The following is a 22,476-nucleotide window of genomic DNA, read 5'->3' as shown; positions in this document are numbered from 1 at the left end:
ATGTCTATTCCACATCCTGCCCTCTTTCCCCTCTGTCGGAGTTGTCTCTCAAGAAGGAACTGAGGGTGGGGGGAGCGTACAGCTCCCCTTATACCACGCCAGGCAGGCACCACTCCAGGGGTCGCTGGGGGGTGCCCCCCCCTACGGGTACTGCTAGGGGAAAAACTTTCGGCACCAGTGCACGTGGCGAGCACACACACCTGCTGTGGAATAGACATGAGCAACACATCCTGAAGAACACCAGTTATGGAAAAGGTAACTCTTATTCCAATAATGGGTCTGAAGCTGACATAACAAATTGATGCCCATTGTCGTCTTGCAGCTAACTTTCATACATGCACTTTTTTTAAACGATCAAGAGCATCTTCAATATATAGCATGAATTACTGGGTGAAATGCAACACCTTGTTTAATGGAGGCGGTCTGATTAGATGATCATAATGGTCCCTTCTGGACTGAATCTGCTTTTTTTTTAAACTTTGTAATTTCAGGCCTTTTCTTTACATTTTAGCAGCTTTTTGTATTTTTGACAGTATTTTTAATTAAGATAAACCCTGTGGTCTTCTTTAGAGTGTGTATGTGTATGCGCACTCAGTCTGCCTACTCAGCAATACACATTGTCAGAAATGTATCACCCTGATTCGCCACTCTCTCTATTGAACACAGAGTTCAGTCCCAGATCTTTGTCCTGATTTTCATAGCTCTGCGTGAACTGGTCCTGGCTACTTGAAATTGTGTCTCTAGCCCCGGCTACAGCCACCCAGAAGAGCTTTGTTCCGCTGGAATAATGAAACTATTGTCTAATGAGAAGAGACTTATGAGGACAGGAGACAGCTTTCACCTGAGCCTCTAGAACTTGCTGCCAAACAAAAGAACCATGACCATTAACTTTGCTGCACTCAGAGCAAATTATAAAACCCAGCTATCCTTATTCTTGCTTATACCTTAATATTTTTCTATGTTAATTAAAAAAACAAAGCAAACCTGTAAGCATGTCCTTGCCAGCAGGGAAAGGAGAGAGATCTCACTGGTGTGTTTACTTGTGGGACACATACTGGTACGATAGTGATGGGTGCCAATATAAGATCCTAAGTGGAGGGATCTTAGATAAATAATGCAGAGGTCAAGTGTGACCACAGTTCACTAGTTCCTAATGGCTAATGTAGAAGAATTGCTCATCTAATTCACGTATAATGAAATTCACTCGTGGTGCATGAGGGCAGCATGAGATCTTCTGCATCACATAAGGCTCACTTAAAAGATTTGCCTGAGAGAGCACAGCGTACCCCGTTTGCAACAATCTCCATGGAAGTCACACATGCCAGCTGCACACAGGCAGGAACAGAAGCCCGCAAAAGGAGCAGGCTCTGGCAGGGACCACGGGATCACTTTTCCATTAGAGCCTGTGGTCCCAACAACCTGTCCAACTTGTGCAGAAGGGTGTAGTTATTTGTAGGCTGGAATGTAAACCACAGAGGGAATGCACAGTTGTCCCACGGACTGATCTTGGGTTTTAGGGTAAATTTTACTTCCCCAGCCCTTCCTCATTCCATCTGCTTAGAACCCAATTTCTCTAACTTTATGCAGCTAGTGGATTTCTCTCATAGAAAGTAGTCATCTTCCAAAAGTGTGTGTCCTGTGACCACAGTATGACTGAGGAAAACAACGGCCTTCCAAGAATTAGTGGCTTTATTCTCTTCAAACCAAACATCTTGCAGATGGTAGCATGCAATTAACAAGTCCATGCAGAGCAGGTGGAGGACGAAGTATTGCATGTGTCTGTGACTTACTCTGTGCCATACAAAATCAGAATGTTGTCTGTAATTTTACACAGTGGATAAAGCAACATGTAAAACTGGAATAGAGCCTTAACTGCAGTCAGTGGCCTTTTGTGAAGCTAAGATGCCTTCTTTCTCTTTCAGGTGTGTGAGAAAGAGAAATTACTGTCTGAAAGGAACCAGCTGAAAGCATGCATGGGAGAATTGTTAGATAACTTCTCATGTCTTTCCCAAGAAGTGTGTAGGGATATGCAGAGCCCTGAACAGATCCAAGCCCTGCACCGATATTGCCCTGTTCTCAGGCCTATGGATCTACCAACAGCCACCAATATCAACCCTTCACCAGCTGGAGTAGAGCAAAACCTAGTGACATCCCAGTGTGTTGGGGAAGGCATGCAGTGCTGCTCAGAGCAAGACTCTGTGCAAATAGGAGCTCACTGGCTACCTAACAATGTCTCAGAAAATTGTACAGCTGAAAGAGGGCTTGATGGAGCTGCCCAAGGTACTTACTCAGAAAGAGAGCTTCCTCTAGAACAGAGTAGCCAAACAGTGACAGTAGACTTCTGTCAGGAAATGACTGATAAATGTACAACAGATGAGCAGCCTAGGAAAGATTACACCTAGTGACTTGTAACCTTACATTACACCTGGTCAGGTGTTCTTCAGTCAGCCAGTGGCAGCATTCATTTGTTGTCTAGAAGAACGTATTTGGTGCACACTACAGTGGTCTTAGCAGCAATACTGTTTTTAAGTATTCCCTCCTCTCTACAAGCAGGAGTTATCTTCACAATGGTGCTATCCCTTGCTCAGGCAGGGAATTAAACAGTGGCAACACTGTCTGTTTTTGTATGTTAATTTCAATCTTAACAGGGATGGACATAACACCTCTGAGGACCCCACTGCAGCTTTTTTCTCGGTGACCCATGTCACAAAACCCTAACTCAGGAATTTCCTCTGAATGTTCAATTTTTCATTGAAGACAGCTTCTTTACACATCAAAGTTTTATAGCGAAACTGTACATATTATATATAATATATATATAAAATATATATATCCATATGCAAAAGTCCCTGCATGCCTCAATTTTTCTCATCCTACAACTGGAAACTTTCATTTATATTGTATAAACAAGTTCCAACATTCCTTTTTTGTCTTTAATGCTAGAAACTAGTTTGGTAACTTGTTACATGATTTGTTTGGTTTTTTTTTTCTTGGTTCACAGTTCAGCAATATCATTCAGTTTGTACTTATTTATAAAATTTTAATATTGGAAGCTTATCTGAGATTTTTATTATAGCCAGGTTTTTGTTTTTGGCACAGCCATTTTGTGCCGTTTGAGCAATGTGGATTTATTTTATTTTCTTGCAGATACTGTACAGTAATGGTCAACTTTGCCACTTGCACTGAGTTTCTGGTCAAACCTCTTTTCATAATGAAGTTGTGACTTCAGTATAACTTGAGTATACTGTATTCTTTACTTTATAGTTGAAAGAAAATTATAAAGTTTTAGCTAATAGAAAAAACACTCAGGAGATGATTATGTAGGAAGAACAATCTTGCCAAATACTGAATTCACCAGATAATGTGTAAAAGAAAATCTGCTTGAATATTTTTATATTCTTTTTCTTTCCCAAACAAAATTTAAACACTGTTAATGATGCTTTTGGACTATATGGTAAGCTGCATTTTGCTCTTTAATCAAATATAAAAAGCAGATCAGTCAAGCATATGTTCCTAAATTGGGGTCCAAGGTCCTCAAAGCCCATCGAAATAAATGGAAACACACGCATCAATTTCAGTGGGTTTTGGATCAGACCCCGAATCTGCACCCCTTCCCAGGCAAGTAGTCACTGCTCATACATATAGTCTAGTGGCTCTCAACTGACTTACCATTGTGGGCCACATGTGCAGCTCTCTTGTGTGTTTTGTGGCCCACATCCACACAATATATATACTACCTGTATGGACCTGAGGATGTCACATGGATTGCAGCTGTGTGCTGAGTGGGCCACAAGCAGGCCGCAGGTTCAGAACCACTGGTATAGTCCCATTGGCCCTGATTTTGATCTCCCACCAGTTTTACCCAGTTGTTACTCCATTTCAGGAGACTTACTCTTGATTCTCACGGGTGTGAGATCAGAATCAGGCCTATTGAAATCTATCTGACTAGTCATGTAGGAAAGAATTGCAAGATCAGGCCCATTACTGAGACTTGCAGATGTTTGCTTACAGAAGTCAAGTGAACGCTGTATCCCGTAAGGAGCAAAACATTACCTGATTTGGTTGCTTACCCTTTGAAGTGTTGTGTTATAGAATCCTCTTACTCTACAGCGTTGTCATCAGCACAAGTCAGCTTCTAAAACAGCGCTGTCTCACAGGAGACTGCTCAGAGAATTGGCTTAGTTGTAACTGTATTGAATTTGTATCTCAAGTGATCCGGTGAAACAGGTAATGAATAAATTATGTTATGATAGCGTGGGACAGCAGCTTTCCGAGCATGACATCGATGTACGGCATAGACAAAAAGTTCTCGTAACCGTTTTATTATTAATTAGTAGTATCAGTATTAGTATTCTGATAAGTGTATTGAATTTTATTTTGTGATTCTTTGCCCTATCTGCGCCAGGGTGTGTGGCTAGTACTGAGGCTTTATCCTGGACAACACCACCCATGCTCTACAGTTGACATTGTTCACTCTTGCTGCAAAATTGACCAGCTGGGCACACCTGTTTGAAAAAGCAGCTTTTCACAAGCACTAAGTGACAGTAGGTTCTATTGTGCTAATGTTTACACTACGGGTGTGTCCTGGTGCTTTTTTGAGGCACTCAGTAAATCAGCATCTTTTCCTGGAGGAGGAATCAGCTCCCTCTCTCCTCTATTTTTGTGTTTTGAGATTGTGCTCATGGGCTATCACGGACTTGCCAGTCTTGCTTCTGCTCTCTTCTCCCAAACGACGGTAGCCTAGCTACAGAGGAGGAAATGCATATAGCATGTGCCATGTTTGTTGAAAAATGTTTTTTTTTTCTGCATGTACAAAGAAATTAGTATATAATGTAGGATATGTGATTTTTAAAAAAAAAATCATAATTTATGTTTAAGTATTAACCGTTTCTGTGCAAAATCCTTATCTTTAAATGTTCAGAGATATCCAAATGCCACAAATTCCTAATTCACACAGTTGAAGAAGGGGGGACGTCATCCTTTCTTCTAAAATATAGAGATCTAAATATATTTGGAACACTTCCCACCCCTCCAGCCATATTGTGCAGGAAACTGATCTAGAAGCTCTTTCTGAGGAATTTGATTTTCCTTTGAATTCATTGACATTGCAGAGCAGCTCTGTGTTTTGCAGAGTTGTCTTGTTTCTGTGAGACCATAGTGAAAGCTAGAGTTTAAAACTAAATGTGAATCACATTCTAGCGTCATAGCTATTTTTTTGGTCAACTGACAGTATTTTAAAGACTTTCTGTTGCCTTTTTTTTTTTAAAGTGACCTCCTATATAGATAGATACAAAGTTTGAATTAGCTTCCTGGCATGAAGATTTACCCTGCTAACGACTCATGTGCAACTGGTACTCTTGACCTCATTCCAACTGTTAAAAACAAACAAACAAAGCCACCACAGAACGTGTGCTGCAGCTCTTGGGATCGACCCGGCTCACTCTGGTGCTGGGCCTCCTGGTTTTCTTTTTCATGGGAACTGATATTTAAAACCACTGCTCAAATAAGTGTGTGTGTGTGTGTCTCTCTCTCTCTCTCTCTTTTTTCAAGCTTTTCGTGATGTTTGATTTCATTCTTCGCCATTAGAAGTGACTGATTTGTCATTGCTTCCTTGACCTATATATTTACACACATATGTTTTTGCTCTTCTGAACCATGTAGCTCTCAAAACTGTTACTGGGTTAACTTTAAAGGGAAACATCTGGGAGAATTAGCTTCAGAACTGGACACGAGTCGAAATAAACAATCTGTGGTGAGATATTAAAACAGTTGACCAAAAAATGCAATTTTTAAAAGAAGTTAACTACAATATTTAGCAAATGAAGGGGTTTAGCCAACAAAAATGCATCTTTTAAAATAAGGGTCATGCAGTTATTCATGAAGAAAGCTGCAGTTTCTGGTCTCTAATGTAGTGCTTTGAAATTTTGTGCTAGGGTTTTCATGTTGAATGCTGCACCAATATAGCATGAGTGTGAATTCTTGAGCATCTAGCTTTGTCCAGTCTACATCTAGTTCTCCTTTTTATTTACCTTTGCTATACTTGTATTGCCAGAAAACCTCATTTCATTTAGGCTTATTATACTTGTGTCAAATGAATACTACATTATATAATGTATTTGTTTCTCTGCGTTATCTGGAGGTGCCTTGGAAGTAATTAAAGTTCATTAAAAGCTGATTCTGGAACAAAGAGGTAACGATGAAAAAAAGTCAGCCATGTTATCAGGACATCGCAGTATTTATATCACAGACTTCCTAACATATGATGACTCAGGCGTCAGAGTTTGATGCTGCAGTATAAAACTATTATTTTATATATTGTATGTGTAATTTATTATGTCTTTCTAAGGATATATGCTGCTTATAAGATGCACTATATTTTTGGATCTAATCCTTGTATTTTTCCCCCCCAAGGAAGTAAAAAAACGTTGTGTTGCAAAGACAAACCACAGTGATTAGTATGCCAACTGCTGCCTCTCTTTAAAAGGGAGAGTGGGAACTAGGTAAAAAGAACTTTGTCAAACAGAATAACTGGCTGCCAGAGAAGTTATTAATGCTGATAGTATGGTTGTTAATCCTAACTTCAACACTTTGTCGAGTCTTTATTTTAAAAAGCTTAAATAGAAATACATATTTGTATAGTTAGATTTTTAACATTTAACCTTATGATTGCCAATGGAAGAAAACAACAAACCTGTATGCTGGAGTTGGCATAATCCTAGAAGAGAAAATTTGACCCTTTAAGGAAAACATGACGAAACACTCTAATTCCAGAAGTTAGATCACTTCCTCACTGGTGTCATATATTCCATTGCTGTTCATGTTAAAATAGAAATAAGTCTGGGATTAGAGAACAGAACTGTAGTGTGTTTTACCATAAAACATAGGGAATATTAGTCAAGCCTACAGAAGCTTGTATTCTAATCTACTTCAAATCCTCCACAGTTAAGCTGATTACCTTGATTTAAATGAGGAGCAATCTTTTCATCTCCTGCCAATTTGAAATATGTTTTGTGGTGATTTGTTAGCAGGTTCCATTGTCTACATTTTCATCATTTTAAATGTTTTAAATCTTTTAGGTTCTGTCTAGGGAAGGTTTAGCTTCAGTAAGAGCAATGGAGTTGATGATGTAGCCAAGAGGATCTGCTGAGTATGGCATGTCTTAATGTTTCTAGTTATACCTTACTTTAGATAAAAATAACACAAAGAATTTATATTCTGTTGCCTCCTACAACATATAATGTGTTTTCTCTACCCATCAAAGTTGTATTGTAGTTTGTCTCTGCCAAGGCAATCCAAAACTTAGTTATATATGTAGTTACAGTTCGAGTGTGTCTGTTCACCTGTTTATAATACTATTTGGAATATTTCATGACTCAGGCATCAGAGTTGATGCTGCAGAATACAATAGATGTGTATATACATGTGCATTCAAAAAGTGTCTTTATATAAAAAAATCTATTGTTGGTGGATTGTAGAATAATAAATTATTCTCTTTAGTGTGAAAGATATAATGGCATTACTTACAATGACAAAGTGTACAGTATTTTCCTACACTCCACCAAGATAGGTAGTATTTATATCAAATTTTTTACTGTAATACACATATAATGCTGCCATTGGGCAAATAAAATCCCCTTTTTTGGCAGTGAGGAATCCTTAAAACGCTTTTTAAAACTGTGACATAATAATTAGCCAAATCAAACAATAGGAAAAATAACAGTTGGGTAAATCCCATTCTTATTCCAGTTTTGTTAACTTTATATGAAATAGGCATTCATGTAGGTGTAATCCACCCACATGATTAAAAAACACGCATGTAATGCAGAAACTGTCCCTTTGGGCTGATTAGGGGCATACAGAAAATAACTGACTCTGAAAAAGTAGATATGACAGAATTGTCAGTATTTGATTTCATCCGCTTCTTAGAACTGGAGATGGCTCCAAAATCAAACAGAAGGATGCTTGGATCCACAGACTTTTGGGAGAGTCCAGAATCTGAACTCAAGGCCTAGGTTTCACACCTGGGCCCATCTCTATAACAGGGCCAACCCAACAATCCTAAAGTTTATGGTGTGATGGGGGAGCAATTTCATTATCTGGATTGTTATTCTCTCTTGGACCCATCATACTTAGAACACCGCATTTTTCTGAGACAATGTTACCCTGCATTTGTACTATAACCGAGAGAATTGTATGTGTGTAGATACTGTACCAGCTACTCATGCTCTGACCGAAAGTATCTGGATCCTTCAGACTAGCAGAAATTATACTAAACACTTTGGTGATCTTTGATGCTTGTTGTTTGCTATTAATTTCAAGCATCACCTTCTGATTTCAAGAGTGGAATTGCCCTAAGAGTTTGTTCCAGAACCAGTTGGATACAAGTGCACCTCTAATATATGCCTTACAGATTTCAGAGGCCATATTCAAAACAGGGTTTTATCCGTGTATGCAAGGGGGTGCAACCTCTCTTCTCTTCCTCCACAGGTCAAACAGTATATGGACAGTTTTCACACATATCTACCTGTATAATCCTCTGTACCTCTCATAACTGGTCAATGACTGTAACAGGTTACATCAGGTGTTTTTCTACTTTTTACACAGATTCTATGCGATTAATGTAACTTAATTCAATGCATCATTTTATTGTACTAGTTCTTAAGCTTGTCTTTATTTTTTTCTAGGTGACTGTGGTTTCTTGTGATTTTTATTGTATAAACGAGATGGCTGTTGATGCTTATTCTCTGTTACTAAGAATTTTTACCTTTTTGGAAAAAAAAGCATTGTTATGAACTAATGAATTTAAAACTTCATTTACTCATTGTAAATACAGTATTGTGCGCAAAAAAAAACCTTTCCATTCATTTGAATTGCTAGTGTTAACTGAATTTTGTCTAGACACCATTTCTGTTGATGAAATAAAGACATATCATTATGTATGATATATCAACTTTTCTTGCCTCTGAAATTAATGTCCTATTTATTAATGCAAGAGTAATGGTTTAATTTCTGGAGGATATATGAAACGTGGTTAATCCTTGACCACATGACAACCTCCACCTATGTAGGCCTAGTACAGCACGACTGGTTATCTGTGCTCCAGGCAGGTCCATTGCATGACTACCAGAGGTGTGTTGCTGTATGACTGAGTGCACAGAGTAACTCACATAACTATATCCCCATAATACTGATTCAAGCTAGTTCATCCTTCGTTCTCAACGTCACTTAAGTAACCACTGTATTTTTTAACAAAACCTAAGAGAAAATAGAATTGTTTCTATGGAAATGCAAAACAAAGCAAAAATTCCAACCCAGAACAAACAAGCAAACAAAAGTCCTTGCAGCATTTGCAACCCAAACATTGCAGCATTCCACGAATGAATGGAAATCTGGAAATGAGACTGGCTGACATGTTAGCATTGTTCAAGCTGAGAGGAATGCAAAAAATAAAGAGCGTAAACAAAAGAAAGTACGTTATATTGTTTTAATAATGTTAAAGGTGGTGGTAACTCAGACAAGTTTACTGCGGTTTTTTAAAGTCTCTTAAGCTGCAAGCCCCCCATCACATTAAGATTGCCAGGAAGAAGGAGACAGCAATGTGAGCTGTCTGCAATCCCAAGTCCAGCTGGAGGCCAGGAGCTGGCCAGCACAACCCACAAAGACCTTGATTCAGTTTGATTTAAGAGCTTGCTCAGTGCTTTGCTGAATCAGGGCCAAAGTGGGCGTGACCTTGCCAGGCCTGCTGGGAGATGCACACTAATGCAGCGCACTGCCCAAAAAGGCTCCATCGGGGGAGAGCTCCTATAAAGCCTTTGTCTTTTTATAGACAAAAAAGTATACCACAGACTGCCCGGCTTTGAGGATAAATGCCTCTGCCAATGCTGCTGTCCCTGGAGATGTAACTTACACCCTTTTGCTTCTACAGTAGTAAACCTGGCCTGTGATGTTTAAACCAGCAGTGTCCTTTAGAAAAAAAGAGCGGTGATGCTACGCTCCAGAATCTTCCTGGAAAAGCTGGCATATACATCAGCAAAGGCCCCTTTCCTTTCAAGTTTGTCAGAAGATACTTCATCATTTATATCTCCGTACAGCACAGACTCTACTCCCGGTCTGTAGTCAAGCTTTGTTTATCCGTCCGTAAGAGGTCATGGCTGCTTCTTTAATGGCTGGGATTTTTGGTTTCATTTTTCAGTTTAAAAAACAAAACAAAAACAAAAAAAACCCAAGCAATAGCTTAACCAAACAGTGTGTAACTGAGGCATACATCCTTGAGGAGTATGGATGGAAGTAATTAAAACTAGGATAAAAGCACTATGCAAGCTCAGTGAGCAGCCTAACGCTTTTTACACTCAGTGCTTTTTTTTATTTTTTTATTTTTATTTTTTTGTGCTTTTTACTACTATTTCTGTGCAGCTGTCAGAGCCACAAAGGTGTTGCATGATTAGGGAGACTGACATACCAACCACCTAGCTTGCTTAAAAATGTGATTCTTCACTGGAACAAATGGAGCATTGATAACAAAGGCAAGAGATGAGAGTGTGTCGTTGAATAATGAATTGGAGGAGTTGATGAGCACGTGAGCGGGGACTGATATGGATAGTTTGGGAGAGGGTGCCTTATTTTTAAGGTACATGGGTTGGAAGTGCGATTGTCCTGGGTCATGCACATATTAGAAATCTAATTATCCAAAGCAGCTATTTCCTATCAAACAGTGAGGCCACGTTTTTTTTCTTTTTTACAGCCCATATAGGAACTGATGGAATGAACAAAAGAATGCGATCTTTATGATCCCGGGCAGATGTTTTGGGATCTCTCATTTAGCAAACTGAAGAAGAATGCATAAGCTTCACATTAAAAAGCAATCAGCCAATTTGATTTTGTGTATTGTTTTGCAGTGAGGGTGTTGGCAATGAGGGAGACAATGTCAGAGTGGCAATTAATCCCTAAAAGAATGTGAGCTTCACCTTAGCCCAGGTTGCTGAGCAGCAGCGTGGATTTAGATCTCTCTTTGTTCAACCTGGAGGACGGTGCTACAAAGTCCTGGTGTGCTGCTTTCATCTTTTATTCACTGGCTGGTGGGCCCCAGGGAGTGAAATGTAAAAGAATCCTTCCGAAAACCTTCATATCTAACTAAGGTTTCCTTGCAAACGTCTTCGGTCTCACCACTCCTTTGAAAGTATAGAGCTTGCATCTTACAGAGATAAACACTACAGGCCTAAACAACAAGTTGTGCCTCCCAAATATTCTCCAAGGAGACAATGCCATTTCTGCAGTAACTGCACACACAAAGCAGCTGCTGCTTGGTATATATGAGTGAAATCTTGAGTTTTGAAGCAGGTTGTCGGCCCACAGCGGCAGTCAGGCTACGTTGCTACATGTGATGTCATAAAACTTGGCGGTGTGTGAAGCAAGGGCTTTCTTCCATGAACTGCATCATGCTTTTTAGCTTCAGAAAAAATGGAGAGGCTGGTTTTTTTGCTTCCTGCTGAGGATTGGTTCGTACACGATTCCTTGGTTTGTTTCTTGTCCCCAGAGTGGCATTATTTTTTCATGATAGATGATAGTTCTAGGAGCATGCTCTGAAAGATGACAAGAGAAAGAGAAAGTGAGACTGAGTGGTCTTAAAGAACACAGAGAGGTGTTTTTTTAAAAAAAAAAAAAAAACACCGTTATTAACCCAGGTTCCATCAAAATATAGTTGGAATTTTTAAAAAATCTGTTTACGTTTTAATACATTTACATTATACTGCCTTTTGCGGTCGTAACAGAAAGGTCCCTCTTGCATTTATACATTAATCACTGCTGTAACTCTACTGAAGGGCCCAATCCTGCAGTCCTGATGCTGGAAACATACAAGCAAATGAACGCACAGCTTTTTTGTAGCTTTGCTAGAGATGCATGGACAAAGCTACACTCAGCAGAGCTCCAGTTTCTAAAAATCAGCCTGATCTGTATTAACGTACACATTCCTCAGACAGGAGATCCCTGAGTGCCAATTTCTTATCAGCCCACAAGTTTGTCATTTTGAGTCTGGATGGTCTGTGAACCTGCTGGATGGCTAGTTTAGTGGATCAAGTAAACTGTACAGGCCCTTGGTACTTCGGGTGTCTTCATCACAAAGTACATTGGAGCACTCCTGGGCAGAGTTCAGTTTGCAGCATAGCAATAATCCAGAGCATTCAAGAATTAGGACAGTCATGTAGAAACAAACTGCATGAAAAAAAACAGCAAGAGCTGACGCAGGAACACAACCATAAAAAATTAATGTTTAAAGCTTTTCCAACATCTGAGTAGAACAGAGCAACTTTGCTCAGTTTGTCATCACAATGCTATGTTTTGATGGGGCTTAGCTGGCATATTCCATGTTGTTCTGAGTATCAAACAGACACAAAACATTATTTTAATATACAATCGTTTCCATTGGCTGGTTTAGCGCCTTAGGTTGTGGCAGGTTTCAGTTTAAATTAATGGCTATTTATTCCATAGGTGCTCCCACAAGGATGGTGACCATTTGTGTGTACTGAAAAGATTGTAAGAGCCCAAGCTGAATAGCAGGCTCTGCCGCTGTCTGCATTATCTCCAGTTACTACTAGCCATTTGCCCAGTGGGAAAATAACCCAAAGCTAAATGGAGAAGTAAGCAGGAGGGGGGGAAAAACAACTCTCACTGACTTCAGTAGGGCCAGGATTTCACCCATTGATACCTTCTCCCTGGCAAACGAAAATCAGAAATCCAATTTGGGCCTGATTGTGTGAGGTTCTGAGCACATGCAACTCCCATTATCTTCACTGAGGATTGAGGACACTCAGGCCTGGTCTAAACTACAGCGTGAGGCAGCTTACGTCAACCTGATTATGTCAGTGTATCTACTACAGCCTTGCTCCCACTGATGTAAGTGCCCTACTATACCAACGTGATAACTCCACTTTCACAAGAGGTGTAGGGCTTATGTCGGTGTAGTTAGGGCAGCACAGTGTCCCTGTAAAAGAGTGTTACTTACATCTATTGCCTGTCATTCTTCTCAGTTTCCAAATTTCGAGTCTCCGCTTCAAGCCGTACTGCTGCCCAGGCTCCCTGTGGGGAGCTTTGCTTCCCCCTGGGATCCTGACTCCCTGCTCCGAGCCGGCCTGCTGACCAGGCTCCCCACTCCAATCTGCACTGCCAGCTCCCCGCTCCCCATTGGGAGCACAGCAGCTGACCGGATTCCAAGCACGGATCTCCCTGCCAGAAGCCTGGCTGTCTCCCCCCACTCCGCTCCTGGGCTCTCCAGCCCCTTCCAGGAATGGGGCAGCTGCACCAGGCTTCTCAGCTCCTTCTTCCCCAGCGGGAATGGGGCAGCTGACTGGACACCACGTGCAGATCTCCCAGCCAGGAGCCCAGCTGCCCCGCCAGGCTCTCCGCTCCCCACTGGGTAATTACTGCGATGGCTGTAAATCGACCTAACATAGTTTATAAACATAAGTTTATAATGTAGACACACCCTCAGCAACTAATGGGATCAAGCTCAAATAGGGTGTGTCTACACTATAAACACTATTCCATGCATTAGCTCCACTTTTCTTTATTTTTGTTCCTGCTGTATCCCAGTCAGCAAGGGTAAGTGATCTTGTCCTTCCACTCATGGTTGCTTGGAAAGTAAATTTCTCCTCTCTCCCCTTCTTCACTGTTTCAAGGGAGAATTCTGATACCTCATTTTCTGCTCCCCATTGAGAAGTTTCAGGTAACTCCTACTCCATGAACCAAATAGCTCCAGGTTGCCTGGCATTCGGTGTAGACAATCACATTGCACTCGCTTGCTCCTGGACACAGACATGGGAGAAGTTCTACTGAAATCAGTAGGCCTCCTCATGAGAGTAAAGTTACAGGCATAAAGGTGTGCAGGATCAGATCCTTCACTGGTCCACTTTGTGTCTGATCTAGTTAATATCACAATGAACCCAAAGGTTAAAATATTACTAGTGTAGAAAGTAAGGACTCAAGCCTCAGTAAACCCTCACTCATGAACGTAATTGTGTTGAAGTCAATGGGTCACTTCGCACTGACATCAATGTGACTACTTGTCCAAGGGCGGTCTACTGATCTTAGGAAGACTTGCAGGATCAGGCCCTGAGGCAGGATTCCATTTTCCCCTCAGTTACATGGCTGCAATCCCCCTTGATTAAAATGCGGATGGGGGATTATAGCTGTGTAGCTGAAGGCAGATCGGGCCCAGAAAAGCTAGGTGTAATCTTCCATGTGAGTCCTGGGCAGCGGTTAAGATGGAGCCATATCGATGTCCCGATTTCCCTGCTGCACTGCAAAGGTTCTGTGGGAGCTGATGAAATTCCCCACTACTGTGGTTTTGGAACCTCTGCGGCTGATCGTTCTTGTTGATGTCAGCATCCACGTAGATGACGAACTCCCTGAGTCAGCTGAGGACTTCATGACAACAATGATAGCCATGAGACTATCCTAGCTTGTTGCAAGCTCACTCATACAGCAGGTCATGCTGTAGTTGTTTTGTTTGGATTAGGTGAAGGCAACTGAAAATTATACAAAAAGAAAAGGAGGACTTGTGGCACCTTAGAGAGGAACCAATTTATTTGACCATAAGCTTACTGAATGCATCCGATGAAGTGAGGTGTAGCTCACGAAAGCTTATGCTGAAATAAATTGGTTAGTCTCTAAGGTGCCACAAGTACTCCTTTTCTTTTTGCGAATACAGACTAACACGGCTGCGACTCTGAAACCTGAAAATTATACTTGTATCATGGACTGAATATTCTCTCCCAACTTTGTGGCTCTGGTACTTCTCTCCTGTCAGAATGAAGGGCCCATTTTGGTGGACTGGCCTTATAGGGTAATGGAACTAAAGAATTTTCAGGGAACTGTGAAGGAAAATGTTGTTTCTCCAAAGGATTGCTCTGTCCAGAGGATATTTTAGCAATCTTTTGACCTCCCCTACTGAAGTGTCCCCTTGATGTTCTCTTTCCCAGGTTCAGTCTTCCAGGTTTATGAATCACCTCTGACAAATGAAGTATATAGGCTGCTCATGGTAAAAGTCTTGGATAAAAGCTGTGTAAAGATTTTTAAAATTCTTATGACATGGCTGTACGTGAAGCAAAGGAATGGCTCTTAATCTCTACCAAGTTTCAGACAGGGGTTCTTTAGACAGCTTGACTAATCAGGACTGTCTCTGCTCAATGACTGGTCTGAGTCCCACATCTGGTGATGAAATTCATTGTTTTGCAAATATAATCTATCTGATCCAGAGCAATGCATTAGCATTCATGAGAACAGAGCTGTATCCCAAGTGGCAAACTCAGTTTAGGACAGCATTGCTTAGAGGTACTCCAGATGTTGAAGAACTTTGTGCTAGATCTGTGTTTAGGGTCCAATTTTTTCCTGACTGGTGAGGGCCAGTTGGGAAGTACTAGGAAGATGCTGCTAGTCTCCTTGACCGTTGTCAATCTGCGTAGAAATTTGTGTTTGGCCAGGAGGCTGCACTGGTTATATTGGTCAATGATCTCCTGGTGATGGATAAAATCAAGCATCTATGATGATATTGTTAGTTCTGCCAGCTGCCTTCAATATCCCTAATCATGGGATGTTGTTGACTCACATTCAGGCCCTAGCAGCAGTGGATGGCATTGATTTTTTGTAAATTCAAACTTTTTTATCTGAGAGAGATTGGACAGCAGTTGTAGGCAATTGATTTGCTTCTCCTAGGAATCTCAAATATGGGGTGCAACAGGGTTCTATCTATAATGAGGAGGAGTACTTGTGGCACCTTAGAGACTAACAAATTTATTTGAGCATGAGCTTTTGTGAGCTACAGCTCACTTCATCGGATGCATGCAGTGGAAAATACAGTGGGGAGATGTTATATACACAGAGCACATGAAACAATGGGTGTTACCATACACACTGTAACAAGAGTGATCAGGTAAGGTGAGCTATTACCAGCAGCAGAGTGATTACAGACCTAAAAGTGGTAATTCTTCAACAAAAAAACTTCAAAAACAGACTCCAGTGAAAGACTGCTGAATTGGAATTAATTTGCAAACTGGATACAATTAATTTAGGCTTGAATAGAGACTGGGAGTGGATGGGTCATTACACAAAGTAAAACTATTTCCCCATGTTTATTTCCACACACACACACACACACTGTTCACACATTTTTGTCAACTGCTGGAAAGGGCCCACCTTGATTATCACTACAAAAGGTTCCCTTCTCCCCTTCCCCCCCCCCCAGCTCTCCTGCTGGTAATAGCTCACCTTACCTGATCACTCTTGTTACAGTGTGTAGGGTAACACCCATTGTTTCATGTTCTCTGTGTATATAAAATCTCCCCACTGTATTTTCCACTGCATGCATCCGATGAAGAGAGTTGTAGCTCACGAAAGCTTATGCTCAAATAAATTGGTTAGTCTCTACGGTGCCACAAGTCCTCCTTTTCTTTGTGTGGATTCAGACTAACACGGCTGCTACTCTGAAATCTATAATGAGGGGCTCATGGAAGGATTAACAGGGCAGAGACTGTGATATTTTCAGATGCAGATGATAACCAGCTTGGCTCTATCTCATCCAATTGAGGTTGATGTGCCTTAATCAAAATCTGGTAGAGATTAGGGCATAGATGAAAGGGAAAAAAATCTATCTGAGACCTATTCTAGCCAAGATAGAGGTGATGGTGGTAGTTTGGGGAAGTAATCAAAAAAGACAGAAGAGATCATATCAACCCCTTTGTCTGAGGGTGTTTTCCCTCCATTGGTTGCCCAAATTAGAAATTTTTTTGATCAATGGCAATGCAGAGTGGAGAAGTATATTTCTGGCTGTTTAAATTGTTGTTTGAAAATGTATTTAGGTTTTGTGCTGTGCAGATTTATCAGGTTTCAGGGTGGCAATTCTTTGTCTGGATTATTATTTTAAGTCATTATTAAACAGAAGTAGAAATAGCCTTTTTTGTACTTCAGTTTAAATTTTTTTATTTTTTTTCATTTTTGTTGCCTTATATTAAGATCAAATAATTTAATCTTCTCAATGCTCCTGACAGGGAAGTAGGTAAATAATAATACCATTTTTAAAAAATCTAAACCTTATTGTATGGTAAAACTCCCACTGATGTAAATGGGAACAAAATTTGGCCAATACTAAGTACTTTTTACAATTCCAACCATAATGTATAGAAATCATAAGGATAGGGAGGCATTAGACACATTATGGTATAGTTTTTTTGATTTCCTAGAGCAACAGTTTTTTGTGGTGCATTGGAAAATTTTTATTGTTCTTCATCAAGTCTCTTAGCAATATTTGTACCAAATAGCATTTGCTGCAATAGTGATCAAATTGTATGTAACAGCATGTCTGCCTTGCGATCGCATGGACACATTGTAGGCAGGTAGTGACAGATTAGCTGATGTGTGTATACAAATTTCAAAATGCTGGTGACATTCACACAGATAGTGATCCATGAAGGGTGTTTACCACAAACACTTGCATGCTGAGCAAGGTGTGCTGCTTTCAAGAACATTGAAATTGTTTAGTTTTGCAAGTTGAATATAATTCTTTCGAAGACCTGACCCAAAAGGCAAAATAGCAGCTATTGTCATGCCCTGTATTTAAGAATGGCAGGCAAGGCTGTCATTAATTTTCATTAAGATGCTGCTTAAGTTCTGTCCTGTTTGTTCTGGTTTTACTGTTTACCTTTTAAATAATCCCATTCTATTATATTCCAGTCCTTATGCTGCACTTATCATCATAGTATCTGAATGCCTACCAGTAGTGCATTAAGCATCATGACTAACATCTATCATGTGTTGTTTTTTCTCTCATCCTCTCTCCATGGGAGAAGCATGTGCAGTGGAGTGTCTTGTTTTGGTAGGGGTTTTGGTTTGTTTTTTAGAAATATGCCTGTTGCTATGTATTTATATAGCACAGTCAAAGAAAATGCACTTTGTACGTGTAATGGGAGGTTTGTCTAGTTCCTGAGGGAGTTCATTCCACAGACAGATTGCCCCTGAAAAAGCTCTGACTCCTGCACAGATGAGCTTTACCCTTATCATAGAGAGTCCCACTGTGCCAGAGGATCATAGTTGTTATCCAGTGTCTTCATCCTGGAGCACTATGCAGTTTTTCAGATATTCTGGGCCCAGGCCATAGAGCTCCTTGAAGATAAGGACCCAGACCTTGAACTTGATTTGGAATTCTATGACAAGTCACTGTAGGGAGCAGAGGACAGGTATGATTTGCTTGTGATAGCCTGTGTTGCTGAGGAGAAAAGATACCTCAGACTCAAGCAGACACAGAAAACCAGCAAGATGGACTCTGATCCCTCTCTCCCTCCAGTATTGGAAACAACAAAGGGGAAAATGATGACACTGTATTTAAGAGAATGAGAATTTTCTTCTGTATGGTATTTGCTGATTGTCTATACGTTATAGAGACTATGGCACAATTGAAACTGGCGAATCAAAATGGTAATGTGCTGAATAATGTACAAATATACTTTCTGCTCATTAGGCAGAGGTTCAGACATACATTTTTAATGTGTAAAAAGGTTAGTTATTAAAGAATGGGGGAAATGGAATGACATGTATTCGAGGGCCCACAGTGTTTTGAGAGTAAGCTTGTTTTCTTTTAAAATCATTTTTACCTCAGATGGTATAAGATAATATCTGAAGGTCTGCAGATCCATACTTACTGTGCCCCCACCCCCAAGCCAGTGAGCCTGACTAAGGGTTTGCAACTGCTGGGCTTAAGCTATTTTAAAATTCAACTTTGTTGGCATCTGGATCCAAACTACAATTGTTTATTAAAATCGAAAGTAAACAAGCTAGTTTCAGACAGATTGTGTGGTTACGGAATATGAACAGGTGCTAAATATGAAATTACCCACTTGCGGTATTATTCAGTGTTTTATGGCAAAAAAACCCAACCCTAATCTAGCAGAAATTTTACATTTTTTATAAAGATTTAATAATCTAATTTAGGCAATGGTTTAACCCAAAGTTACAGTCCAAGAGAAATCCTGCCCCCTGAAGCTGAGGGGAATTTTCTCATTGATTTCAGTGGGGGCCAGGATTTTAATTTCTTGTATTGTAAAGAAACCCAGAGTGGAATGAACCTCTACTAGGATATGGTAAAATCCTTTAAAGATCAATTGGGGGATATATTTATATTGTTTAAATATATAAGAAACCTCAGTGACCGAAGCCAATAAAGTGATGAATGATCTGTTACTGGTAATATTCACTTTAGAGGCAAAAGACAATCCCATTTAAGCAGAGAGAGAGGTTGATTTGAAACCTTCAAGGATTGTGAGGGATGTGGTCATGTGAGGCATGAGGCCAGGTATGTTGTTTGTTACTGTATCCGAACAACTTCCCAGCCACATCCTGGCCATCCTGAGGCCTTGCCTAAGGCTCAGACGCCCTACGAAGAGCAGTAAGTCACACTAGCGGCTATAGAGGGCAGGACACTTGGCTCTACTTACCATGGACATTCTACGTCCCGTTGCACAAGGGGGTGGTGGGGTGATGGGCGGGCTGCTCTCCTCTCTGCATTTGGCTTCAGAGCTGGAGCCATTCCTGGAGTCAGAGCTCTCCGAGTCACTGGCCAGCTGGCTCTCAGACAGCACCCTGGACAGGAAGCTGGCCTTGCGATTGCCCTGATAATGCCCGCTGTCCGGAGAGTCACCGCGATCGTCCCCATAGTCTTTGCAGCTGCCCACCCGGCTGTGTTTGCGGAGTATATTGCGGGGGGCTTGGGGGATCTCCAGCGGACCGGCACGAGTGGGTGTCTTGGCTGGCTGCACGGGGTTCCTGGGCAGCTCTGGGATGTGCTGTTCATTCCCTGGGCAGCTCTGGATGTCCTGCTGGGGCTGCTTGTGGGTCTCCTCGCTGCTGGAGGAAGGGTGACGGGATGGCTGTCCCAGGTGCTGGTTGGAGAGCTGTCTATAGTGCTGCTCCCTCTCGCAGGGGTTTTCCGGGTGCTTGTAGAGGCGAGGGACCTGTCCATGGTGCTGCTCACTTCTAGGCCTATCTGTGCTGCACCGGCGCTGCTCAGCACCCATCCCTACTGCCTGCTGGCATTGATCAGCAGGTGCCTGGAGCACTTTGTATCCTTGCACTGGGGGCAGATAAACAGGCAGCCCACCCTGCTGGTTTGGCAAAAGTTTATAGCTGCTCTGGGGGGAGGAATTGCTCATGATGCAAACTTGCTGCACCACCGAGTTCTTCTTCAAGGTGCAAATGCTTGTCTCCTCTGCCATCACTGCCTCTCTTCTCTGCCTCCCATGCAGGGTCTTCTTTATCTTCCTTATCCCCAGGTGGATAATCTCTAGGATGTTCAGGAACAGGGAGACAGCTGCGATGCTATGCATGAAAATCATAAAGATGGTCTTCTCTGTGGGTCTGGACACAAAACAATCCACCGTGTTAGGGCAGGGAGGACGAGTGCATTTGTAAAGGGGATACATTTGAAGCCCATATAAAAGATACTGACCTATCATAAAGCCCACTTCCACCGCTGAGCGGGTCAAGATATGCAGGATGTAGGTGCGCAATAGGGACCCTCTCAAGGGCGCTTTGTTCACTTTCTTCTGTTCTTCTAACTTCCTCAACTCCCTCTCCATTCTCTTGTGCTCCTCTGGGACAGGTTCCAGTTCTTCCAGCTGGGCTCTAAGATGGGTTTTCTTCTTCTGCCTCTCTTTCTCAAGGGCCCTAAGTCTATAAAGTGCATGTCCCATGTACACTAGGGATGGGGAAGAGACAAAGATGATCTGTAGCACCCAGTATCTGATCAAAGAGATGGGGAAGGCTTTGTCATAACAAACGTTGCTGCAGCCAGGTTGCTCTGTGTTACAAATGAACTCAGACTGCTCGTCATCCCAAACATCTTCAGCAGCCACTCCCAGCACCAGCATCCGGAATATGAAAAGGATAGTGAGCCAGATTTTTCCCACGATGGTGGAGTGGATGTGCACTTCCTCGAGGATGCTGCCTAGCAAGTTCCAATCCCCCATCATCAGAGGCTCATGTCTGAAATGGAAAATCCCATGTCATTAAAGCATCCCACATTAAGCTGGATTTCTATAGGAACTGGAGCTTTTCAGCTATGTTCAATAATGCTTTTTCATATTTCCTTATGACACACCCATGAGGGAAGAGATTTTAAAAGTTCCTGAGTTTTCCAATAAATGGCTCATTACTACACACACCAAATTAACATCACGTTAAGGATGTGGGTGAGAGATACAAAGGCAAGATCGTACTTAGACCTTAGAGGCTGATTTCAGTGATAAACTTTTGAAGCTCTTTCCTCACTTACTGGTTTACATCACATCCTTACTGTTACTGAAGCAGTTGGTTTTCTTTTTCAACATCATTGTTCATATAATCGGGCTATAGCTGGCAGCAGCTTCACCCACTCAATTTCTGTGGCAGTGGTTCTGCCTTTGGCTTTGAATGTGAGACAGCCACAGCAGTGTGGCGATAACTCAAGCCGGCAAACTAAGCCCATTGACGGTACTTTGAAAAGTAGGCCTGACATGAGACTTTTATTGCTAATACCTTACATCCATAATAGAGCCTTTCATTCATTGGCTTCCTACCAACTATGGGCACAAACCTGAAGTTTTCATGAAGGCTCCAACCCTGCAAACATTTGAGCACATTTCTAACTTTACACCTCTGGGTAGTCTCATTCAGTTCAACAGGAATACTCACATAATCACATGCAGGATGGGGGGCCTTAGATTTTATTAGGGCAAAGTCTTACTGCAGTCAATGGGGCTTTGGCTTGATCACTAATTTTAGGATTTGTGAGTATCTTTACAGATAGAATGGGGAACACAACTGAGTGGTATAAAGATTTTTATCAGTGAGTGTGGGAAAGTCCATTAATTAGCTGAAGTCCAAAGGCCCTTGTGCTCTTCACCAAATGGGACCTAAATTCTGCAACAAGAGCCCTTGGTTTCTGGGGCACCTCAGTGCAGCTGATTATGGAAATTCTGTGGGAGCTTCATATAAGTTCCCAAATTGATATTTTAAAAAAATGTAATGTGAACATGGATGTTATATTCAGTATCACTTCCCTTATATTTTACTAACATGGTAAAATACTGGAAGCCACTGGAACCTCATTTACACTAGGGCTCTCACTTGTGCTTATACCAGTTTAGCTGAACTGGTCCTAGCACTGGTGGGAATTTTTTTGCTAAAATTCCTTAGTGTAGGCAGTGGAAGATGTACAAGTGTGGCTTTTACTAGCCTGAGACTTTGAGAGTATGTTCAAATGTTTTTTCTTTGTGTTTCTTCTCTCTCATACAAACAGTGTTTAAATGAAGTTATAAATTGTTCTTCACTGCTAATGTTGAAGAACAAATTCCAATAGAACATCCTAGGAGTAGAGAACATCTTGACCTTTGGAGGAGGAAAAAACAGGTGGGTTTATCTGTGTAGGGAACCTAAGCCATATTTGGATTTAGACTT

General features: G+C 41.3%; 2 protein-coding genes across 5 annotated transcripts in view; one reads left to right on the top strand and one right to left on the bottom strand.

The window, feature by feature from the left end:
* Positions 1–8,220, top strand: part of BACH2 (BTB domain and CNC homolog 2) — a 261,979-nt gene extending 253,759 nt beyond the window's left edge. For all 4 annotated transcript variants that reach the window (XM_073336767.1, XM_073336768.1, XM_073336765.1 and 1 more), the window contains one exon: positions 1,923–8,220. In XM_073336767.1, the coding sequence (XP_073192868.1) occupies positions 1,923–2,402 (480 nt within the window). In that variant the 3' untranslated portion in view covers positions 2,403–8,220. The remainder of the gene's footprint in view (positions 1–1,922) is intronic.
* An 11,219-nt stretch (positions 8,221–19,439) lies between these two features.
* Positions 19,440–21,008, bottom strand: GJA10 (gap junction protein alpha 10). Its single transcript, XM_073336653.1, has one exon. The coding sequence runs from the start codon at positions 21,006–21,008 to the stop codon at positions 19,440–19,442; it is 1,569 nt and encodes a 522-aa protein (XP_073192754.1).
* Between the last annotated feature and the right edge of the window lie 1,468 nt (positions 21,009–22,476).

This window comes from Lepidochelys kempii, chromosome 3 (genome assembly GCF_965140265.1).
Source record: "Lepidochelys kempii isolate rLepKem1 chromosome 3, rLepKem1.hap2, whole genome shotgun sequence".
In the NCBI taxonomy this organism is placed as follows: domain Eukaryota; kingdom Metazoa; phylum Chordata; order Testudines; family Cheloniidae; genus Lepidochelys; species Lepidochelys kempii.
This window is presented reverse-complemented; position numbering and strand designations above follow the sequence as displayed.